The 21,495-nt window shown below is 41.6% G+C and overlaps 1 protein-coding gene across 1 annotated transcript; it reads right to left on the reverse strand.

Moving 5' to 3' along the window:
- Nucleotides 1-9,038: 9,038 nt before the first annotated feature.
- LOC145059645 (uncharacterized) lies at nucleotides 9,039-10,460 on the reverse strand. Its single transcript, XM_079007458.1, has 2 exons — nucleotides 9,680-10,460; nucleotides 9,039-9,602 (listed from the first exon to the last, which is right to left on the reverse strand). Exons 1-2 carry the CDS (start codon nucleotides 10,388-10,390, stop codon nucleotides 9,039-9,041), a joined length of 1,275 nt encoding a protein of 424 aa, XP_078863584.1. The 5' UTR covers nucleotides 10,391-10,460.
- Nucleotides 10,461-21,495: the final 11,035 nt, after the last annotated feature.

Here is a 21,495-nt window from a genome sequence, read left to right on the forward strand (position 1 = left end):
ATTGGTTAGCACCTCCAGAGATGTAGAAGTTGTCTACACAACTGCAGGAGCTGTTAGACATAGGGTTCATTCGGCCGAGTAGTTCTCCATGGGGAGTGTCGATATTGTTTGTGAAGATGGATGAGTCACATCAGATGTGTATCAACTACCAGGAGTTGAATAAGCTAACAGTGAAGAACCGTTATCCACTACCGAGTATTGACGACTTATTTGACTAACTTCTGGGTGCATCTTGGTTTTCCAAGATTGATCTGCATTTGGGTTATCATCAGATGAGGGTCAGAGAGGAGGATATGCAAAAGACAACATTACAGACTCGTTATGGTTATTACAAGTTCTTGGTGATGCCCTTTGAGCTCACCAATGCTCCAACTACATTCATGGACCTCATGAATCGTGTGTGCAGACCCATGTTGGAGCAGACTATGATTGTGTTTATCAATGAAATCTTGGTCTATTCTAAGACCCAGGAGCTGCATGAGGAGCATCTGAGGAGGTAGTGGAGACCTTGAGTAGGGAGAGAATGTATGCGAAGTTCTCCAGATCTGAGCTTTGGTTGTGCGAGGTGTAGTTTCTGGGGCACCTTGTCAACCAGAATGGTATTCTAATCAATCTAGCCAAGGTCAAGGTGGTGATGAGATGGGAGGTTCCAAAGTCTCCATCTGAGATTCAGAGTTTGCTTGGTTTGGCAGATTACTATTGGAGATTTATTCAACATTTCTCCAAGGTAGCGGTTCCTTTGAATCTTTTGACGAAGAAGACCGCCACGCTTCTTTGAGGGCCTGGGTAGCAGGCAACTTTTGACACCTGGAGGAAAAAATTGTGTGATGTGCCAATTCTGACCCTACTTGAGGGTGTTGAGGATTTTTTGCTTTAGTGTGATGCATCGATCACGGTTTTAGTTGTAGTTTTGATGCAGAGGGGTCGCGTTATTGCTTATGCTTCGAAAAAGTGAAGCCTCATGAGACGAACTATCCTATGCGCAATTTGTAGATGGGGGCTGTGGTGTTCGCCTTCAAGATTTAGCGGCATTACCTCTATGGAGTATGTTGTACTATCCACATGGATCACAAGAGCCTGAGGTATTTGATGGATCAGCCGAATCTGAACATGAGGCAGCGTGGTGGTTGGATGTTGTGAAGGATTATGATTGTGAGATCCTTTATCATCCAGAGAAGGCCAACATAGTGATGGATGCTCTCAGCCGCAAGGCGGTTGCGGCTCTGATCAGAGATGTGTGCTTGAGGATGACAGTGATTACTCCAGTCTAAGAGCAGATTCGGGAGGCTCAGATTGAGGATATAAAGGAAGAGCACCAAAAGAGTGAGCGCATTGTGGGTTAGGTGACTTCCTTCTATTATGATAGATGGGGGTTATTGACCCTTCATCGGAGGGTGTGGGTTCTGTACTGGGTCAATGCACAACATTTTTTTATGGAAGAGGCGCATAAGTCGAGATTCACTATTCATCCCGGAGTAACAAAGAGGTATAGAGATCTCCGGCTTGATTATTAGTGGCCATGTATGAAGCAGGATGTGGCATGATACATAGAGAGGTGCTTAACTTTCAAGAAAGTCAAGGACGAGCGTCAATGACCTCACAGAAAGATGCAACTGTTAGACATTCCCATTTCGAAATTGGAAGAGATTACTATGAATTTCATCACGAAGTTGCCACGGATAGCGCGCGGAGTGGATTCGATATAGGTTATCGTGGATCGATTAATCAAGAGCATGCATTTCATTCTGATTCAGGAGAGTATCTACGCGAAGAAGTTGGCCAACATCTACAGCAGAGAGGTTGTGGCATGGAATGGGGTGCCAGTTTCAGTAGTTTCGGACATGGATGTCCGGTCTCATGAGGAGTTGGGTACTTGTCTACACTTTAGCACGACTTTCCACCTGTAGAATGATGTATAGAGTGAGTGGACTATCAAGAACTTGGAGGATATGCTTCGGGCATGTGTATTAGATTTTGGTGGGAGTTGGGATATATATCTCCCTTTGGCAAAGTTTTCAAATAACAATAGGTATCATGCCAACATTGATCAACCTCCTTTTGATATGCTCTATGGAAGGAAGTGCAGAACCCCGATATATTGGGGTGAGGTCGGTCAGTAAGTCATGTGGAGTATTGAAGTGGTACTCAAGACTACCGAGTTGATTTAGCAGGTTTCGGGTTGACTTCAGACAACTCAGGGTCAGCAGAAGATTTATATCGACAAGAGCTGATCAGATCTTGAGTTCCAGTTGGGGATATGGTTCTCCTAAAGGTGTCACCTTGGAAAGGTGTCATCTGATTTAGGAAGAGGGCAAGTTGGGCCCCAGGTACATCAGTCCTTTTAGGGTTTTGTCCCAGGTGGGTCGAGTTGCTTATCGCTTTTATATTCCGAGGAGCTTAGTCAGATCCATAGCATTTTTCACTTCTCTTAGTTGTGGAAATGTTTGGTTAATGATTCTGTAGTGGTTCCATTGGAGGATATTCAGGTGGATGATTTCCTGGATTATATTGAGAGACCGATGGCAATCCTTGACCGGAAGACGAAAACCTTGAGGAACAAGGTTGTTGAGATGGTGAAGGTATAGTGGCAACACCACAAGGGTTCAAAATCGACGTGGGACTCCGAGGCTGAGATGAGGGAGCAGTACCCAGAGTTACTTGCAGCAGCAGACTTCGAGGACGAAGTCTGATTCAAGTGGGGGAGAATTGAAACACAACATTTCATGTTTTCCCTTTAAGCCCTTCATTTTAAAAATCCTTGCAATTAGGTCCCTAGCCAAGTATGTTGTGTGTACTCTATGAGTACGCTAGGCGTACTAGCTCGTTGGTCTGGATCATGGAGGCACCCACATACGCGGGGCGTGCGCTCGTCTGGGGCGAACCCTAATTTTTAGGGGTTGTGCTCGATTTAAACACATTAAGTTGCTTTGGGAGTTTCTTATGACCAGCCTCCACCTCTCCAAATCCTAAGAAGGAAACCCTAGCCTTCATTTGAGTGTTTGTTACCCATTGTTGTGATCTTGTAGTGTTTTTGGATCCTTTTAAGGATGTGAAGCTTGGTGGTGAAGCTTTGGTGGACATAGAGGTTGAAGATCCAGCTTCTTCATCAATTTTGCAAACTTTTGGAGGTATAAAGCTCTTAACTTGGTTGTTCTCTTAATAGATCAAGTTAGGGCTTGTTTTTATGCTTTTTATGGTCCTTTAAGCCATGCTTCAGAGTATGAGCTACTCCAAAAGCTAGGGATGGTAGATATTGGCATTTTTGAGGACCCTTGTTCAAAAAATCACAATCCTGGTGAGTTATCTTGGACCATGCATGAATTAGGATTAATTTTATGGTTCGTTTTAGTATTGCATCCCATTAAGTCATGAATGGGTGTAAACGTGCCAACTTTACGTGTTAAGTCAACATTTAGGAACATAAATGAGAATTTAGCTTAGTGGCTTAATCGATTAAGCACTTATTGGTGAGTTGGGTTGGCCGTGGAGTACATGGGGCGTACCCAGTTCGTACGTTGAGCGTACTCGCCACAGAGGGAGTGCGTTAGGCGTAAGTCTTAGTATGTCGGGCGTACTCAGCTGCGTTTGACTTTTGGGTTTTAGGCTATATTAGGACTATTAGAGTTTTGGGCCTTATTGGGCCACTAGTCCTTTTTTACTTTGGGTCATGGTTAGGCTTTGGGCCTTCTTGGGTTTGGGCCCATAATGGGCTTTGGGCCTCATTTAGGTATTTGGGCCATATTAGGCGTTTGGAGGCATTGGGTTGGGGCTTGGTGTTGGGCCAAATAAGGAAATGGTAAAATGGTCTTTCACCTTGGGTATTGGACCAGTGAACTAGATTCCTAGTTAAGGTTTATGGCCTGATTATTAATTGAGATCTTTATTTGATTATCTAGTGCGGGGATTATCTGGTTCACCAGCCCGATCATTTGCTTGACTGTCAGCAGTAGTCTTTGTGACTTGTAGTCTTTGTGACTCATGTTGTATATGTTATATGTCTATGTGTCTGTTTGATATATGAATGTGGGGTAAAATAGATTGAGGGTTGAAATCGACCCGGTACAGCCTTATGCTGACACATGAGTTGAAGTAGAGTCGGGGGTAAAATAGACCCGATATGACTTTGGGTGGACACATGAGTTGAAATAGACTCGGGGGTGAAATAGACCCAACACAACTTTGAGCTGGCAGATATGTATGGTATACGGTATTTTGGGGAACTCAATAAGCTTTGTGCTTACGGTTTTCAGTTTATGTTTCAGGTACTTCCAGATCGAAGGAGATGAGCTCAGGATGATCGCATCACATACACACCCCATGATTTCCGCTTTACTTGACTCTGATGTATCTGGGGATGTTGGTTTGATATACTTTGTTTTCCTTATGGATTTATGAACATGTTTGATTGGTGATTTTATTATTAAATTTTGGGACATTACACAACCTCTATGCTATTAAGGTATATATAGTATATATACACATTATTGTTAATATATTTTGATAATTTGTAGAAGGTGTTATTTGTGTAAGACTATAACTATAGTATTCATGTCAAAATCTTGAATTAAGTATATTTTGTTGTTTTGTATATGGAAGGAAAATTTAAACTGTTAAATTGGATGATTGTTATTTCTAATGTTTAGTTGTAGGTTTGAAGATACTTGAAGATGATTTTGGTGTAATGACACCACATGATGAAGAATTTATTGATTGTTCAACAAATTTGAAGCAGTTTGTGGTGAATATATCACTTGCTCATAAGCCAACAAAAAATGATATCATCTTGCTATGTGAAAAGGATGATCATTCAACCGAACGAGCCTTTCATGAATTTGCTGAGATTGATTTCTGATTGGACTATTGCTCTGTTTGTCGTTGGTATAGGGAGTACAGTGCATTATGCCATTTTCATAGGTATCAACGTATCGTTAGGTGGTAGTTGTTATAAACACTATCTTTTGGCTATTTTTTTTGGATGTTTGGCTAGTAAGTCGTATGGTCAGATGGTCATATCTAGCCACATTTTTCGACTGAGGCTAAGCTATGCATTTCGACACACAAACTTAAAAAAAATGCCACCATAAAATGCTTAAAGCCATATGGTTTGTCACTTTTATTATATGTGGCTAAATTATACATATCGCCAAACAAACGATTCATGTGACCATAGGTATTACCTTTAGCCACATTAGAATCAATTTCACATTATTTCCGATAGAGCGAACACAAATATGTGGTCGATTGTCATATTTGGCCACCTTTTTCGACTAAGGCTAAACGATACATTTGGACACACAAACAATTAAAAAAATTTCACCATAATATGCTTACTGCCACATGGTTTGTCACGTCTATTAAATATGGCGAAATGATACATATGGTCATACAAACAAGTCATGTGGCCATAGGTATTATTGTTGGCCACATTAGATTTCAATATGTGTCGCTAAATGATACATATGGTCATAAAAACAATTCATGTGACCATATGTATTACTTTTCGCCACATTAGATTTCTATATGTGACAATATATATACTAATGATCTGATTGATAACCATTACGTTTTTAAAATGTGGCGAAAATAATCCAGGATTTTGCCAATGTCAATTTGCCATAATTTTTAACGAAACCGTCACATTTTTTTTTCCGAAATGTGGCAAATCGATTTTCAACAAGTGTGGTAGTACATCATTTTTGCTGTAGTGTTTCATTAAGAGCTAATTTCGGTGTTGAAATGTTGCCATTTTTATAGTTAGGGCCTATCAATATCCCCAAGTCTATACCAATGTGCAAAGAACAAAATCAGTCCACTAATGCATCATTTCTGTTAAACATCTATCTCCCAAAGGGGAAACGTCACCCCGATAGATTCCTCAAAATCTCGTTACAGGGACATCATGGCTCGAGCAATATATTCATTTCATTACTTGCCGATTCTTTGCAATTCTTTTGCACTTTCTAAATATCCAAATTTTGGATGTTACACCTTGTCCACTGTAAAATCCCATTTAGGGAAGATTTATCCATTTCTAATTTGGTTATCGAACTCGATTTTCACAGCAGGTGTAGGTATTGGACTTTCGGAGATAGGAGAGTCAGTGTGGGTATTGGTAGTTGCGGTCAGTGTTGCAAAACGTGGCCTACTCGGCCGATTACTCGGAATCGGCCCTCCACCGAGGCGAGTAATCTCAACTCGGACAAAAAACTTGGATTTAGTCAAAATCAGCCAAAAATCGGTCAAACTCGGTCAAAGGGTCAAAATTGACATAAAAAGAGAAAAAAATCAACAATTTCAAGATTAATATGTATAATGCACTTAGTGATTTATTATTTAACACAAACATGTGATTATTACTACATATATATCTTAAATTTTTAGTAATTATCCAGGTAGTGAGATAATTATATGTATTTCAGTTTTTTTGTATTCACATGTATCTACTTTTGGTTATATATTTCATTCAAATTATGATTTTAACTTATGATTTTGACATATATAATTTTCCAAAAAATATTCTACATGAATTACCGAATCCGAGTACTCCCCGAGTACTCTCGAGTACTCCTGAGTAGTCGCTACTCCCCAGTCGGCCGAACAGGTACCGAGTAGCGAGTTCTACAACCTTGGTTGCAGTCAAAGTGTAAATTGACGGTGGTCGGAGTGCACATCGATATGTTAAAACTCTTAGACCGCCAGTGCCATTGATTTACAGTTTGGTAGGTGATGGTTGCTGAGAAAGGGAGGAAAGACAATCGAATATGGTGTAATGATAATGAATAAAGGGTGTTACTATTGTAGATCTCTGCTTCACAATTTTTTTACACAAATCGGATGAATGCTTAATCATTTATTGTGGTGAAATAGAAAGCACATATAGAGTACAGTCTGAATGTTTCATATTATACTTTGGAAATCATCAAAATGGATGTAACAAGGAGGCTGTAATCACATGAAAAGATCAAAGTGTTTGTGTGTGTGTCTGTGTGTATGTGGGTAGGGGGAGGGACATTCCCTTTTAATATTAATTAGATATTAAACAAAATACTAAAAATAAAGAAAAAGTGTATAATAGTCTTTTTAGTTTGGACAGGGACCCAAACCATATACAAACCTGATTGAAAGGACCATCGATCCAAAAAAAACACAAACCACAGGGACCATTTTTGCAGTTTTGTCTTTAAATTTTAATGATCATTACAACTGGAATGTGTACCACCATTGCATACTACCGTTAGTGCAATCTGACACTGAATTTGGTGTGGTAACACTACTTCGACTGGTGTGTTGGCTATGCTAAATGCCATCGCTAGAAGCTAATCCACCACATCATTGTCTCTTCTCTCCCCTATCCACCGGCTAGTTTTCCTAGTTTTCTTACCACCCCTTGTGCTTAATATAATTTCAAAGTGGTTAAAAAATATATATTTTTCGCTAAAAGTAATCCACCGCATGCTTGTCTCATCTCTCCCCCATCCGCTAAAAGTAATCCACCAGATGTTTATCTCATCTCTCCCCCATCCCACGACTAGTTTTCCTAATTTTAAAAGTTTTCTTAATATAGTTTTAGGGTTGTTGAAAAAAAATATCATATTTTTCCATTTATTTAAACTGCATAAATTCATTTTTTTGAAAGGGAAATCTCTAGAAAAGTCCTAAAATTTTAGTCCAATTTATGAAAAGTCCAAAACTAAATTTTGTTTATAGAAAACAAACTACCGGCTAAAACTTCGAAAAAACCCTTTTTCGCCGTTTTCATAGATTTACCAGTATTCTGTCATTTTTCGTTAGTTTGCTCAAAATATTATGATTTTTTGAAAATTACCCGATAATAAAAATAGTAGGACTTTTCTGAAAATTACTATGAAATTAATTGATATTATTATTAACGAATCATTTATAGACATAACAAATATTTTTTATTATAAACAAATGAAATACATTTGTTTCTAATTTCTAGGAATAGAATGGTCGACATGGTCTATTATTTATTGACCACTTCAAACTTCTTATGTTCCTTCTATGTATCGTTGTGAGTGTCATAGTGAGATGTACTATGTATGTTTCTCCAATTAAATACAAGAATTGATAATATTTATATAAGCTTCCTCAAAATTAAACGAGCCGAGCTTGAGCTTCCTCAAAATTAAACGAGCCGAGCCGATCCCGAGCCTGACCAAGCTCAAACTCGGCTCGTTTAATTTTGAGGAAGCTCGAGCTCGAGCTCGAGCCTTAAAATGAAGCTCGAGCTTGGCTCGTGAATAATTTAGTGGGCTCGCGAGCCTAATCGAGCTTAAATAAGCCTTTATGTGTGTGTATATATATATATATATATATATATATATATATATATATATATATATATATATATATATATATATATATATATATATATATAGGCTCATTTAAGCTCGTTTAGAATCGCGAGCCCATGAGTTGAAGCTCGGCTCAGATTCGTTTAATTCGATCTCGAGTCGAGCTTTTAACGATTCGATCGCAAGTAGCTCGGCTCACTTACACCCGTATTTGTAGTACTAAAAGTTTTTAATAATTATAGAAATACATGTTTATATCTAATTGTCCTACGGTTTATACATCATAAAATACAAAAAATAATAATAATAATAATAAATAAACAATAAACAATGATAATAATAATAACAATTTACACTAATAATAATAATAATAATAACAATTATTTAAAAAAAATACTAATGAAGAAATTGTGTATGTAACTGTAGTCTAAGCCATAATCTCACTCTTCAGGCACGCCCTGATCTTGACTTTTGCTGTTCTACTGTCGTCAACATCCAATACATCACAACATTCCCCTCTATTTTCAACCTAAATCATAAAATAAATATACACGGTTGTTTCACGGTTCAAGAAAGTGCAAATTGTACGTAAAATTCAAGTATAACGAAGCCTTCTATTTGATTAAAAATTTATCGCATTAATTCTTAAATATTGAATTTTAAATTAGGTTTTTTGAAAAGAAACTTTTATTGAAACTGGTGAAAAATTATTGATTAGGGAATTCATGAGCTTACAAAGCTTAATTTTGATGCCGGAGAGTAAACTTCAATCCTCGAAATATAATCTGCGGAGTGATTTGAAGAACAAGGGGGCAACCGACGTTGCATGGATCGAATGTAAGTCATCACGATTTCATCTGTTGTATTGTTATCATTACCGAGTCTCTTTATAGAATGAAAGAAGAATACATGAGGAGTTTCACATGGATCATCAGGAACTAATAATCTCGTATTGAACATGTAATCAGGTGGATGTCGTTTCAAGCTCCATGGAGTAAATGTTTCGAAAGGTCTTCGGAGAATGCTACGTGGGATGTATTGTTCGTAAATGTAAATAGAGTAGCCCGAAGCTATGGAGAATGCCCAGTTCTTTTCCTTGTGGTAACAAACGGTTTGTTGAAGAAGTCGTGATTGATCAAATTTAGCAGCGTTCATGAGATGTGCGACGGAAGTGTGGCGATTTATTCCGGGGAAGATTGGAAACGCGATATCTAGATGGTGGAGGGAGATCAATGGTGCTTGTGGGTGCGCCGATAGATACCCAGATATATCATGCACCAAATCAATCTGTTGATCATAAAGATTATGGCTTTTTTATGCGTCGATCGACATGAGATTTGGTTGATTGATTGAAACTTAATTACCTGATGAAATCCTCTTTCAGGAGTAAGAGGAACACCAAGATCAGCAATGCAAGCGCTCAAAATCTGATCGCTAACGTAGTAAAACGGGTAAATTCCGATGCATGCATCAAGATTATCGACCAAAGCCTCCACCAACGGGTAGCTCAACGCGAATCCTGCACCACCAAATGCCATCTCGAAGGAGAAGTCAAAATTCGACTTAACGCATTCAGAAACACCACCGACGTAATAATATTTTGTATGATCATACCTCCTTAAAAGCTCCACCAAATTATCCACGAAGAAAACTGTATCATCGTCTCCCATAATGTACCATCTGACATCTTTGTCTCCTTCTCTATGCGCTTCCAGGATCGTTCTCACGATTCTGATAACATTAGGCTTCACATGCCTCGAGTATACATCGAACTTGGTGGTGTTTTCAGAGATACGATACGGAGGAAGCTCCGATGGCCATGGGAGAAGATCTGGGGTTGGTTTTTTGTCGAAGAAGATGTATCCTCTTGTGACGTTTGGCCGCCACCATTCCCGGAAATATGATCTCCGGTCACGCCATGCCTTGACAGATCCTGAGATGGCGAATACCAGTTGGGTGATGTCTGTGGCAGATACTTGTTGTGGTGAAGAAGGTAAATCGAATGTTTTCTTGAGAGATGAAAGGCAGTCGGAAGATATCGAATTAGGTAAAACTGGATAATGTGAAACATACATGAAGAAAATGAAAAGGGTGAAGCCTGCAATCGCCAAAATCTTGCATAGATTTAATCGATTTGTTAAATTATTAGGCTTTTGCGGGTACATTTCGTCAAATCTTTCTTATTTCGTTCTTCAATTTGTCGTTAATTATTTGACACATGAAGTTGTTTTTTTAGGGTTTAGTTCGAAATTGTATGCTTATATATACACATACACAAGTTTTTATAAAATTTGGGCTCAGGTATGTCAACAAAATTTCAGCATATTTTGAGGCTAAAATTTCTTCATTTCGCCAAAGATTTATTTTTTCATTGCATTTAGGACATGGTGCAAGGAAAAAGGAAAGATTTCGTTATGTGAATGATTTTTGAACGCGAATAAGTATAGTATGGACCGTTGTAAGTTAATCGCGATACAACATACTTCAACTATATATTCTATCATTAAATTAAGCATGAGTTAGAGGCTTAATTAAGATCAATTTAAGCATGAGGCTTAATTAAGATCAATTTAACAAGAGAGAGATCGTATTTCCACTTGCCCCATACGAACAGAACTTCTTGGACATAGCCGGTGTATATGGGAAAACCATTGCCCCATACGATGATCTTCTATCGTGTTGACCTGTCGGACATTAAGATTGAGATTATTACATAAAAAAAAAAAAAAAAGAATAAACAAGGAGATAATGTTATCGGTGTATGGCAACGTCATGAGTGTTGGCATTATTGAGTTTGATGAGGATTGGTTTCCATTTTGTTTTGATTCGCCTAGTAACCCATACAAGTCGGAGGAAGATGAAGAGTCTGAAGGTGTCTCTGAAACATGCGTCTAATAACAAGACGCAAGAGATGATATGGAAGAGGCCGAAATTTATCAATGTGACAAACCACCGCCTTAACCACAGAATATGTCGCCGGAATGTCCTACCGTCAGCGGTAATCGAATCTCGATTACTAAATTAGTGGATCCTGATGTTCCTCGTACTCTCAAACGACGCCTAGTATCCGCTCTCGAACGGTGGATAACGTAGCGACAACTCGTATCCATGATTCTTTAAATCCCAACGACAACAATCTAAATGTCAATTTTCGGAACATCAAGAACCCCCCAAACATCTCGAACTCTCGAACTGGACCCTTGTTTCATGTGGCCCAAGTCAACCAAATCGGCTAGTTCTTGCCTGGTGTTTTGGCCTATTCTCGTCCAATATCAAAACAAGCCCAATCCCTAATGGACTTGGAGAGACAGTGCCTTGGGTCAGATGGTCCAATTTAAAAAGACAGAGAGCGGATAACAACACTTCGAGATTATCCCCTTAATTCATCACACCCATGGCTGACCTTAATGATCCAACGATTGGCAGTGTTGGGACGATCCCAACTGTTAGCATGAGTAGAAGAATTGTCCAAAATAACCCCCTGCTAAGACACGAGCAAAGCGATTGTGCCTCATCCTCTCACGAAGCAGAACAAACAGCGAAAATTGGGAAAGAGTCGGGTTTTGAAATTGAATATGGAAATCCAATTATCACTGAATTTATTAGGAAAGTCGGCGTATCAATCAATTTACAATGAATATAATGTCTCTTAACATTAGAGGTATTGGGGAGGATCGAAAAGTCAGGTTATTCAAACGCTTAAAAATTCAGCACAAAGTTTCATATATGGGATTACAAGAAACGCAGCTCCGCGACTCAAACAGCATAGATTTCGATGACTTTTGTGACCACAACGAATTCATACACGTAGGGGTACAAGCGACTGGTAGATCTGGGGGTTTACTAAGCATTCGGGACAATAAAATTTACAACATCACTGAAGTCATTAGGTCAAGACACTTTCTCATCACAATTGGTCGTTGGTTAGGGTGCAAGGGGAGACTAACATATCAAATATTTATGGGCCATAAACTCCGACAGAAAAAAGAACATTGTGTGACGATATAGTGAACATAAAAAAGCAAAACTAGGCACATGGATGATCTTTGGAGACTTTAACGTTGTCCGAAGACAGAAAGAAAGAAAGAATAAATTCGCAATTCTACAGATTGAGTGCCAATAGCTTCAACCAGTTTATTCACAACTATGGGCTCCATGATCTCAGGATAGGGGGACATTGTTTCACTAATTACAGAACAATAGATCTGAAACTGAACAAACTTGATTGATTCTTTGTATGTCCCAAATTTACCAGCTCCTTTCCATCTTCTTCTATCACTACTTTGCCTAGAGAGCTATCAGATAATTGTCCCATTCTCCTCTCAACATGAAGGCTCAACTTTGGCCCGATCCCATTCCGACTATTTCATGGGTGGATGCACTGCGATGGATATGACTCATTAGTGCGTAACACATGGACACGATTCAAGGTACTTGCTACCCCAGACATGGTAATGGCGGCTAAGCTCAAACACCTCAAAAACACAATCAAGAGATGGCGTCACACTAACTTTCCAACGGAAATGAACGTTGGATTAAGGTGTCTAAGCTAGTAATTAAATTGGTATATTTATGTAATTGGAAATAAAGTCCATTTTGGTTGCTCTCATTACCAGAAATAGCTAGAAATGATATTATGAGAGAGAATTATAATTTATTAGATTATTATATGATTAATAAACTAATTGGAAATTATGCAAAAATGTTTTGTTAATATATTATGTTATTAATATATTAATTGAAATAGAGAGTTGTTTTGTTAATTTATTATGTGATTAATAAATTAATATGAGATTAGTTGTTAAATAATTGATTTGTTAATTTATATTGTAACGACCCAAAAATCACGACTAAAAATTTCTTTTAAAACATTACTAAAATCATATTTATAAAAATCGCATCATAAATCATAACATAATTTCTAGAGTATTAAATCAAAACATAACATCATTATCAGAGTCAAACGTTCCCAGGCTAATTGACTATGGTGTGTGCACTGCAATCTTCCCGAGCTCCTCTTTTGAAAACCGAGTACCTGAAACCAAAACTGAAAACCGTAAGCACGAAGCTTAGTGAGCTCCCCCAATCTACCACATACCACACAATAACATATAAAGCACATACTGGGCCTTGCCCACTGCATCGGACCGAAGTCCGGGCTAACTGGGGCCTTGCCCCCTACATCGGACTGAAGTCCGAAGCTGACTGGGACCTTGTCCCCTACATCGGACCGAAGTCCGAAGCTGACTGGGACCTTGTCCCCTACATCGGACCGAAGTCCGAAGCTGACTGGGACCTTGTCCCCTACATCAGACCGAAGTCCGAAGCTGACTGGGACCTTGTCCCCTACATCGAACCGAAGTCCGAAGCTGACTGGGACCTTGTCCCCTACATCGGACCGAAGTCCGAAGCTGACTGGGGCCTTGTCCCCTACATCGGACCGATGTCCGAAGTTGACTGGGACCTTGTCCCCTACATCAGACCGAAGTCCGAAGCTGACTGGGACCTTGTCCCCTACATCAGACCGAAGTCCGAAGCTGACTGAACATAGCATAAACATATCAACTAGCATAAACACATAAATCCTGTCTGAGCCACGAAGGCATTAAACATACTAACTACTACATCGGACCGAAGTCCAAAGCTGATTGGGACCTTGTCCCCTACATCGGACCGAAGTCCGAAGCTGACTAAACATATCATAAACATATCTACTAGCATGAACACACATAAATCTAGTCTGAGCCACGAAGGCATTAAACATACTAACTACTACATTGGAACGAAGTCCAAAGCTGATTGGGACCTTGTCCCCTACATTGGACCGAAGTCCGAAGCTGACTGAACATATCATAAACATATCTACTAGCATGAACACACATAAATCTTGTCTGAGCCACGAAGGCATCAAACATGCTAACTACTGCATCGGATCAAAATCCGGATACTACTGCTAGCTAAACGGGTCGGCATTGTGGCCTTAGACCCGTTCCTACTGGAAGAAAACTCACCTGAACTGCTGAGCTCTGCTAATAAACCTCTGGCTGCTACTCGACAGTCTCCTGAACTGCTGTTCCTCTAGCTCTCCGAGCTGTCAATATACATATAACACTTAGTCCAACTGACCTCCAAAGGTCAACTAGGTCAACTCTGGTCAAGGTCAAAATCCTGGTCATAGTCAACCTTCCAGGTCAACCCTACTCGTCGAGTCCTCATAATGATTCGCCGAGTTCATATGCTCAGGGTCTTTCTATTTGCGACTCGACTCGCCGAGTCAGTCTATGACTCGCCGAGTCCAACTAGTTCCAAGTCCTGTCCTGACCAACTCGCTGAGTCACCACCCGACTCACTGATTCGAGTCTCAACTCGAAGGGTTTGGGGTTTCGCGACCTGACTCGCCTAGTCGACTAATAGACTCACCGAGTCCAAGGCAATCTTCAACCAACTCGTCGAGTTGTTCTTCCAACTCGCCGAGTTCATGCTTAACTTCATCCGACTCGACGAGCTGTTCATCCCACTCGTCGAGTTCCTCCTCATCTTCAAGCTACTCGCCGAGTCCACTCGAAGGACTCACCGAGTCTATTCAGATCTCCATACATGCAGAGGACTTTTGAGTCATGCATGGACTCCATACTGCAGATCTACCCTTCCCAAGCCTATTCCCCACATAAAGTTGCAAACTTTACGTATAGAGAAGGAGATCTAGGCACCATTCACCATAAACTAGGGTTTAAGACAAAAGGGCTCAACAATCAACCCATAGACTGATGCTTTATAATTCTCTAGGCCAGGATACACATAGATCTGAAGTAGCAACTTCAGATTTGGGCTTCTAACTCGAAATGGTTCATGAACTTGTCCTAAAAGCCCCAAATCCCATGATAAAGGTTGATCTAAATGCAAAAGAGGGAAGGTCACGACTCATTACCTTCAAATGCTCTGGAAGAACTCACAAACTCTGGATCTACTGCCAATTCTTGAATCCCCAATGTGTGCCTTCTTCCTTCTTCCTTCAAACCACCAAAAATGGCAAGAAAACTTGAATGAGCAACAATGGAGGCTTAGGGTTTCTGGTTCTGGACTATAGGGCCGCAACTGAGCCCTAGGAAAGAGAATAAGATGCTTAAATAGGGTACCAAGTCCCGAAATTAGGGTTTCCAAACCCAGACCTGACTCGCCGAGTCCACTTGCCGACTCGTCGAGTCGGTCAATTGCTTTACACCCGGATCCTGCTCCGACTCGCCGAGTTCCTCCCTGGACTCGACGAGTCAACCCTCTTCAACTTAGGGTTTTTCCTTTCTTTTCTTGACCATTCTGATCTCGGGTGTTACAACTCTCCCCCACTTAAACTAAACTTCGTCCTCGAAGTTTGCTATGGCCAACTGTCCTGCGAAATGCCTCCAACTTTCTATCTGGGAAAACTAACACCCTTTTGTCCATCACTCTAGCCACTCACAGTGCCGGTCACTACTGAAACGAAGCTGCTGGAACCGGCTTGCTTATATCCCATCTGATTACTCAACTCCTAGTAACTCGAGCCTTCCATCCTGAAAGAAAAGCTACCTGCCTAGCTATCCTTACAGATCACTTATACTTGGTAGAAGGCTCGACTGATCCTGCTGAGAGGGACTTGCCATTTCCAAATCAACCAACTATACCGCCAGCACTTGCCTTCCAACAAATACTAATACTGTCCAAAACTCTGAAACTTTCCAAACACTGAACTGCCTGCAATACTGAACATGCCTGAAACTCTAAACTGCTTGAAACGTTGAACCGACTGAAACGCTGAACGGCCTGAAACACTGAACTGACTGAAACACTGAGCTGCCTGAAACACTGAACTGACTGAAACACTGAGCTGCCTGAAACACTGAACTGGTTGAAACACTGAGCTGCCTGAAACGCTGATCTGACTGAAACACTGAGTTCCAACTCAACCGTGGAGTCAAAGGAGTCCTTACTTAGTCGCTCCCACGACTTCTGTTCGAAATCTTTCTCTGGAACTAGTTTCCACTAGTTATCCTGTCACTGTGGCTCAAGCAACCTTCTGATCCAACCGATCGGTCCATACGTCACATCCTGACATCATCAATTCCACGACTAACAACATGATGGCTCCCAGACTGACGGTAGCCCTTAACATACCCGAACCCCAACGGTCCACTACTACTCTGATCTCATAACTGAGGCGACGATCTACTGACAAATCGCCGACTTAACCATAACTGAACCATTTAGGAAATCCAGAATCTAACTCGTGGATTCCCACATCCTCACTACTGCACCCGAACTGGTGGGTACTACTGCTTTCCCGCGTCCAACAACGCGCTCATGCTACCTACCAATCTGATAAAGGCTGCGACTACACTCGCGGACTTACAACTTTCTAATACTACCCGGCTGTTAGTGAATGCTACGGCTACCCCCACAGACTTACAACACCACTACTACTATCTGACTGCTAGTGAATGCTACGGCTACCCCCGCAGACTTACAACACTACTACTACTTTCTGACTGCTAGTGAATGCTATAGCTACCCCCCGTAGACTTACAACACTACTACTACTATCTGAATGCTACGGCTACCCCCGCAGACTTACAACACTACTACTACTATCTGACTGCTAGTGAATGCTACGGCTACCCCCGCCGACTTACAACACTACTACTACTATCTGACTGCTAGTGAATGCTACGGCTACCCCCGCAGACTTACAACACTACTACTACTTTCTGACTGCTAGTGAATTCTACGGCTACCCCCGCAGACTTACAACACTACTACTACTATCCCGAGGACATCCTACTATCCCTAGTCCCGCTAGTGATTCCTCATCCCGATTTCTCAAAGACAACCCTCAGTCTTTGAATACTGCATCATCCTCTACATCTTATATCCTCGATATACTTAGCGCTTCGTTGAGGAACTCTTCGGCTTGGTTCCCAAACCAACCGTCTACTAATCCGGATACAAGAAGCTATTGTTGGGGAGTTTCCAAACTCCCAACTCCTGAATCTACGCAATCCTGCATGCTGAATCTGCCACTGGCTACTAATACGAAGACATCTCTTGCTAACCGTTCTCAGGATCCTCATTCCGACTCACTTGAGCCTCCATAGGTGGTCCTCCAACCCTGGATTCTCAACCAGCTTCTAACCATCTCGATTACATGAACTAACTGCTGGAAAGGTCCTCGAACTCCCAAATCTGAACTCCTCAATCCATCGATTACTGTGCTACAATCATTTCAGAGGCCGCGCAATCATTCTGAGTCTACGTGGCTCTTATTCTTGTATACTTGGAAGGGTTCTCCCCCACTTGGATTCGACTAGATCCTTACTGCTCACTGGTCGAAAGGATTTCCAACCTTCCTTTCATTAAAAGGGCAATATGCTGTCCGCCGACGTTTATCCTTGCCAGCGCTCCAACTAACTCTTACCAGATCCGCACCCTTCCTGCTATTTGACTGAGCACCCTTCGATCCTTAATTGTAATTGCTTTAGGGACTACATCCCGAGAATCTGCGTTTGGGGTGCACCTCCCCAACCCACTTTCTTACTGACCGCTAGCTACTCCACTAAAAACTCTGAACTATCACAACTGAGAATATAACTGATCATTACTCGACTAACGCCCTCCGCAAGTAGTAAAGCACTACTGCATCTTACACATACATGGTACAGTTACTGTATCCAAAGTAACCCGATCTAGAGGGAACGACCTCCATTTCACCATTCGAATTCCAAGGTATGCAGATGGCATAAAACTCGACCACAAGCAGGTAATATAATACCTCCACACTCAAGCTTACTGATAACAATGCAGAAACATAACAATAATATCACAATAATAGATGACAAAAAAGCAAAAGATACATACCTCCATCACTCAGTGCTGCTCGGATCCCTGCTAAAATCTACCGGAAAACTCAGCTCCGAGCCGTAGGCGCCCTTGCCCGGCCCTGATGTCCACTGGTGGCTTTCGAAGTCCCAGGGGAAGGAGCTGGCACCTGCCCCGTTGTATACAAACTCGGACAGTGGGCCTTCTTGTGGCCTCTCTGACCGGAATGGAAACATATCGGTTCAAGTCCCTAGGCAATGGTAGTAGTACAATCCCTGCTGATATGACCCATTCGACCGCATCTGAAACAGCCCAAACCATCACCATTTCTACGCCTGCACACACCCATGTGCGTCCTTCCGCACTTCCCGCATCGACTGTGGTTCTGATAGTTCCTCGTCCTCAAATCCGAACCCTTGGGCCTCTTACCCGAACCTGAGGCTACCTGAGTCTCATCCGCTTCCCTCTTCCTTTCCGACTCCTTGCCCGCCGACTGAACAACAGCTGTCTGATCCTGGAGCCTCTCGATCAATCTATCAGTGATCCTCACGACCATGTCGGGAAGATCCTCGCGAATGGCTCGCGAAACTTCCTCAACTATCCAATCATACAGAGGTCTCTCTTAGAGACAGGGTGCCCCACTTACTCCTGTCCCCTGATGGCAGAAACTAGAAATGGGATCTCCCTCCCTGATGGATCCCTGAACTCCATAAGATTCGGGACCTAGACGAGCCCCAATCTGTCTTGAAACTATCCCGGCCTTAAAGGCCTCAAGATGACGGTCCATGAGCTCCACAATGGCCTCTCTAACCGAACCGAAAATCACTGGAGTCTGATCAATGATGTTGCGCGTGTTCTCTGCGGAAATGAAATCCCTCATCTGATCATCAAGCTGCCCGGCTCTAAAGCCCAAGCCAGATCCCTCCTCGACGCCTAAACTGCTAACTGGTAGCTCGCGCAATGTCACCATGCTGAAAATATAACAATTCCTGATCAATTTACATACTACTGCTGAGGGATTTCTCACTCACTCCACCATTCCCTGGTTTCGTCTTGGCCCCTCTTGAATCGAGTATGGATCCTCTGCTTTCAGTAGTATGGGCCCCTACTACCTTCCACATCTATTCGTACTTTCCTCAAGAGTTACCTCAACTCCACCAAATCACCTCTACTAATACTGATCTCTGCTACTCTCATCCTAGGCTTGCCCTAGGGAACTTCTGACTCCACCTAAACCAGTCCTCAGCTGCTGAAGGCCTCCTTGTAATGCCAATTAGCCACCACCTGAATACCATCACATGTAATGAGGCTCGGATAATCCTTCGAGTAAAAGTCTCGTCCCTACAACGGTTGGACTCAGACAAGAGCTACGCCGTAGGGCCAAATCCAACACTCTGAGATTATTCAACCCTGATCACATGTGATGTGACGTATTCACCTAATGGCTAACTCCCATCACTCAGAGTCCCACAAAGCACAAAGCAAGCAGCATTCGGATAAAGGAAACATACTCAAGCAAAACTATTCTCATAACAAGAAACTGCACTAGCATATAATGCTAAGCTCACACTATCAGGCATAACCTACGCAGGCTATCCTACTACTGTCTACTCAATACTAGCATGCAATTCTCATCAAGCTGGAACACATAAAGCAGGCACATAAGGCATCATCCTAGATCCTTAGCCCTATTCTAGCACGCTGTTCTACTGAAGCTGAAACTGAAACTGACACTGAAACTGATACTGAAACTGATACTGATAATCATAACATAACTTGTATGGGTAAATTGGGAGTACTTACTTGAGCTCGGCTGATTGCATGCACCACACCCTTTTCTCTTTTCAAAACTCTTTTTGCTTTTTCTAAAACTCTTTTCTTTACACTTTTTCTAAAATTGTTTTCTTTTCTCAAAAATTCTTTTGTAACTACGATTTTTCTTTTGAAAAATCTATACCACTTCCTTAGTTTGAGTTCAGGCACACTCGGAAGTGCGCCCGAATCCCTCAAACCAAGGCTCTGATACCAACTTGTAACGACCTAAAAATCACGACTAAAAATTTCTTTTAAAACATTACTAAAATCATATTTATAAAAATCGCATCATAAATCATAACATAATTTCTAGAGTATCAAATCAAAACATAACATCATTATCAAAGTCAAACGTTCCCAGGCTAACTGAATATGGTGTGTGCACTGCAATCTTCCCGAGCTCCTCTTTTGAAAACCGAGTACCTGAAACCAAAACTGAAAACTGTAAGCACGAAGCTTAGTGAGCTCCCCCAATCTACCACATACCACACAATAACATATAAAGCACATACTGGTCCTTGCCCACTGCATCGGACCGAAGTCCGGGCTAACTAGGGCCTTGCCCCCTACATCGGACCGAAGTCCGAAGCTGACTGGGACCTTGTCCCCTACATCAGACCGAAGTCCGAAGCTGACTGGGACCTTGTCCCCTACATCGGACCGAAGTCCGAAGCTGACTGGGGCCTTGTCCCCTACATCGGACCGATGTCCGAAGCTGACTGGGACCTTGTCCCCTACATCAGACCGAAGTCCGAAGCTGACTGGGACCTTGTCCCCTACATCAGACCGAAGTCCGAAGCTGACTAAACATAGCATAAACATATCAACTAGCATAAACACATAAATCCTGTCTGAGCCACGAAGGCATTAAACATACTAACTACTACATCGGACCGAAGTCCAAAGCTGATTGGGACCTTGTCCCCTACATCGGACCGAAGTTCGAAGCTGACTGAACATATCATAAACATATCTACTAGCATGAACACACATAAATCTTGTCTGAGCCACGAAGGCATTAAACATACTAACTACTACATTGGAACGAAGTCCAAAGCTGATTGGGACCTTGTCCCCTACATCGGACCGAAGTTCGAAGCTGACTGAACATATCATAAACATATCTACTAGCATGAACACACATAAATCTTGTCTGAGCCACGAAGGCATCAAACATGCTAACTACTGCATCGGATCAAAATCCGGATACTACTGCTAGCTAAACGGGCCGGCATTGTGGCCTTACACCCGTTCCTACTGGAAGAAAACTCACCTGAACTGCTGAGCTCTGCTAATAAACCTCTGGCTGCTACTCGACAGTCTCCTGAACTGCTGTTCCTCTAGCTCTCCGAGCTGTCAATATACATATAACACTTAGTCCAACTGACCTCCAAAGGTCAACTAGGTCAACTCTGGTCAAGGTCAAAATCCTGGTCAAAGTCAACCTTCCAGGTCAACCCTACTCGCCGAGTCCTCATAATGATTCGCCGAGTTCATATGCTCAGGGTCCTTCTATTCG

Source organism: Lactuca serriola, chromosome 6 (assembly GCF_051521515.1).
Source record: "Lactuca serriola cultivar US96UC23 chromosome 6, Lser_US96UC23_V15, whole genome shotgun sequence".
In the NCBI taxonomy this organism is placed as follows: domain Eukaryota; kingdom Viridiplantae; phylum Streptophyta; class Magnoliopsida; order Asterales; family Asteraceae; genus Lactuca; species Lactuca serriola.

Coding starts and splice junctions, on each gene's coding strand:
- LOC145059645 (XM_079007458.1), bottom strand. CDS start 10,390: ATGTATGTTTCACATTATCCAGTTTTACCTAATTCGATATCTTCCGAC. Junction 9,603..9,679: donor CTGAAAGAGGATTTCATCAG/GTAATTAAGTTT, acceptor TATGATCAACAG/ATTGATTTGGTGCATGATAT.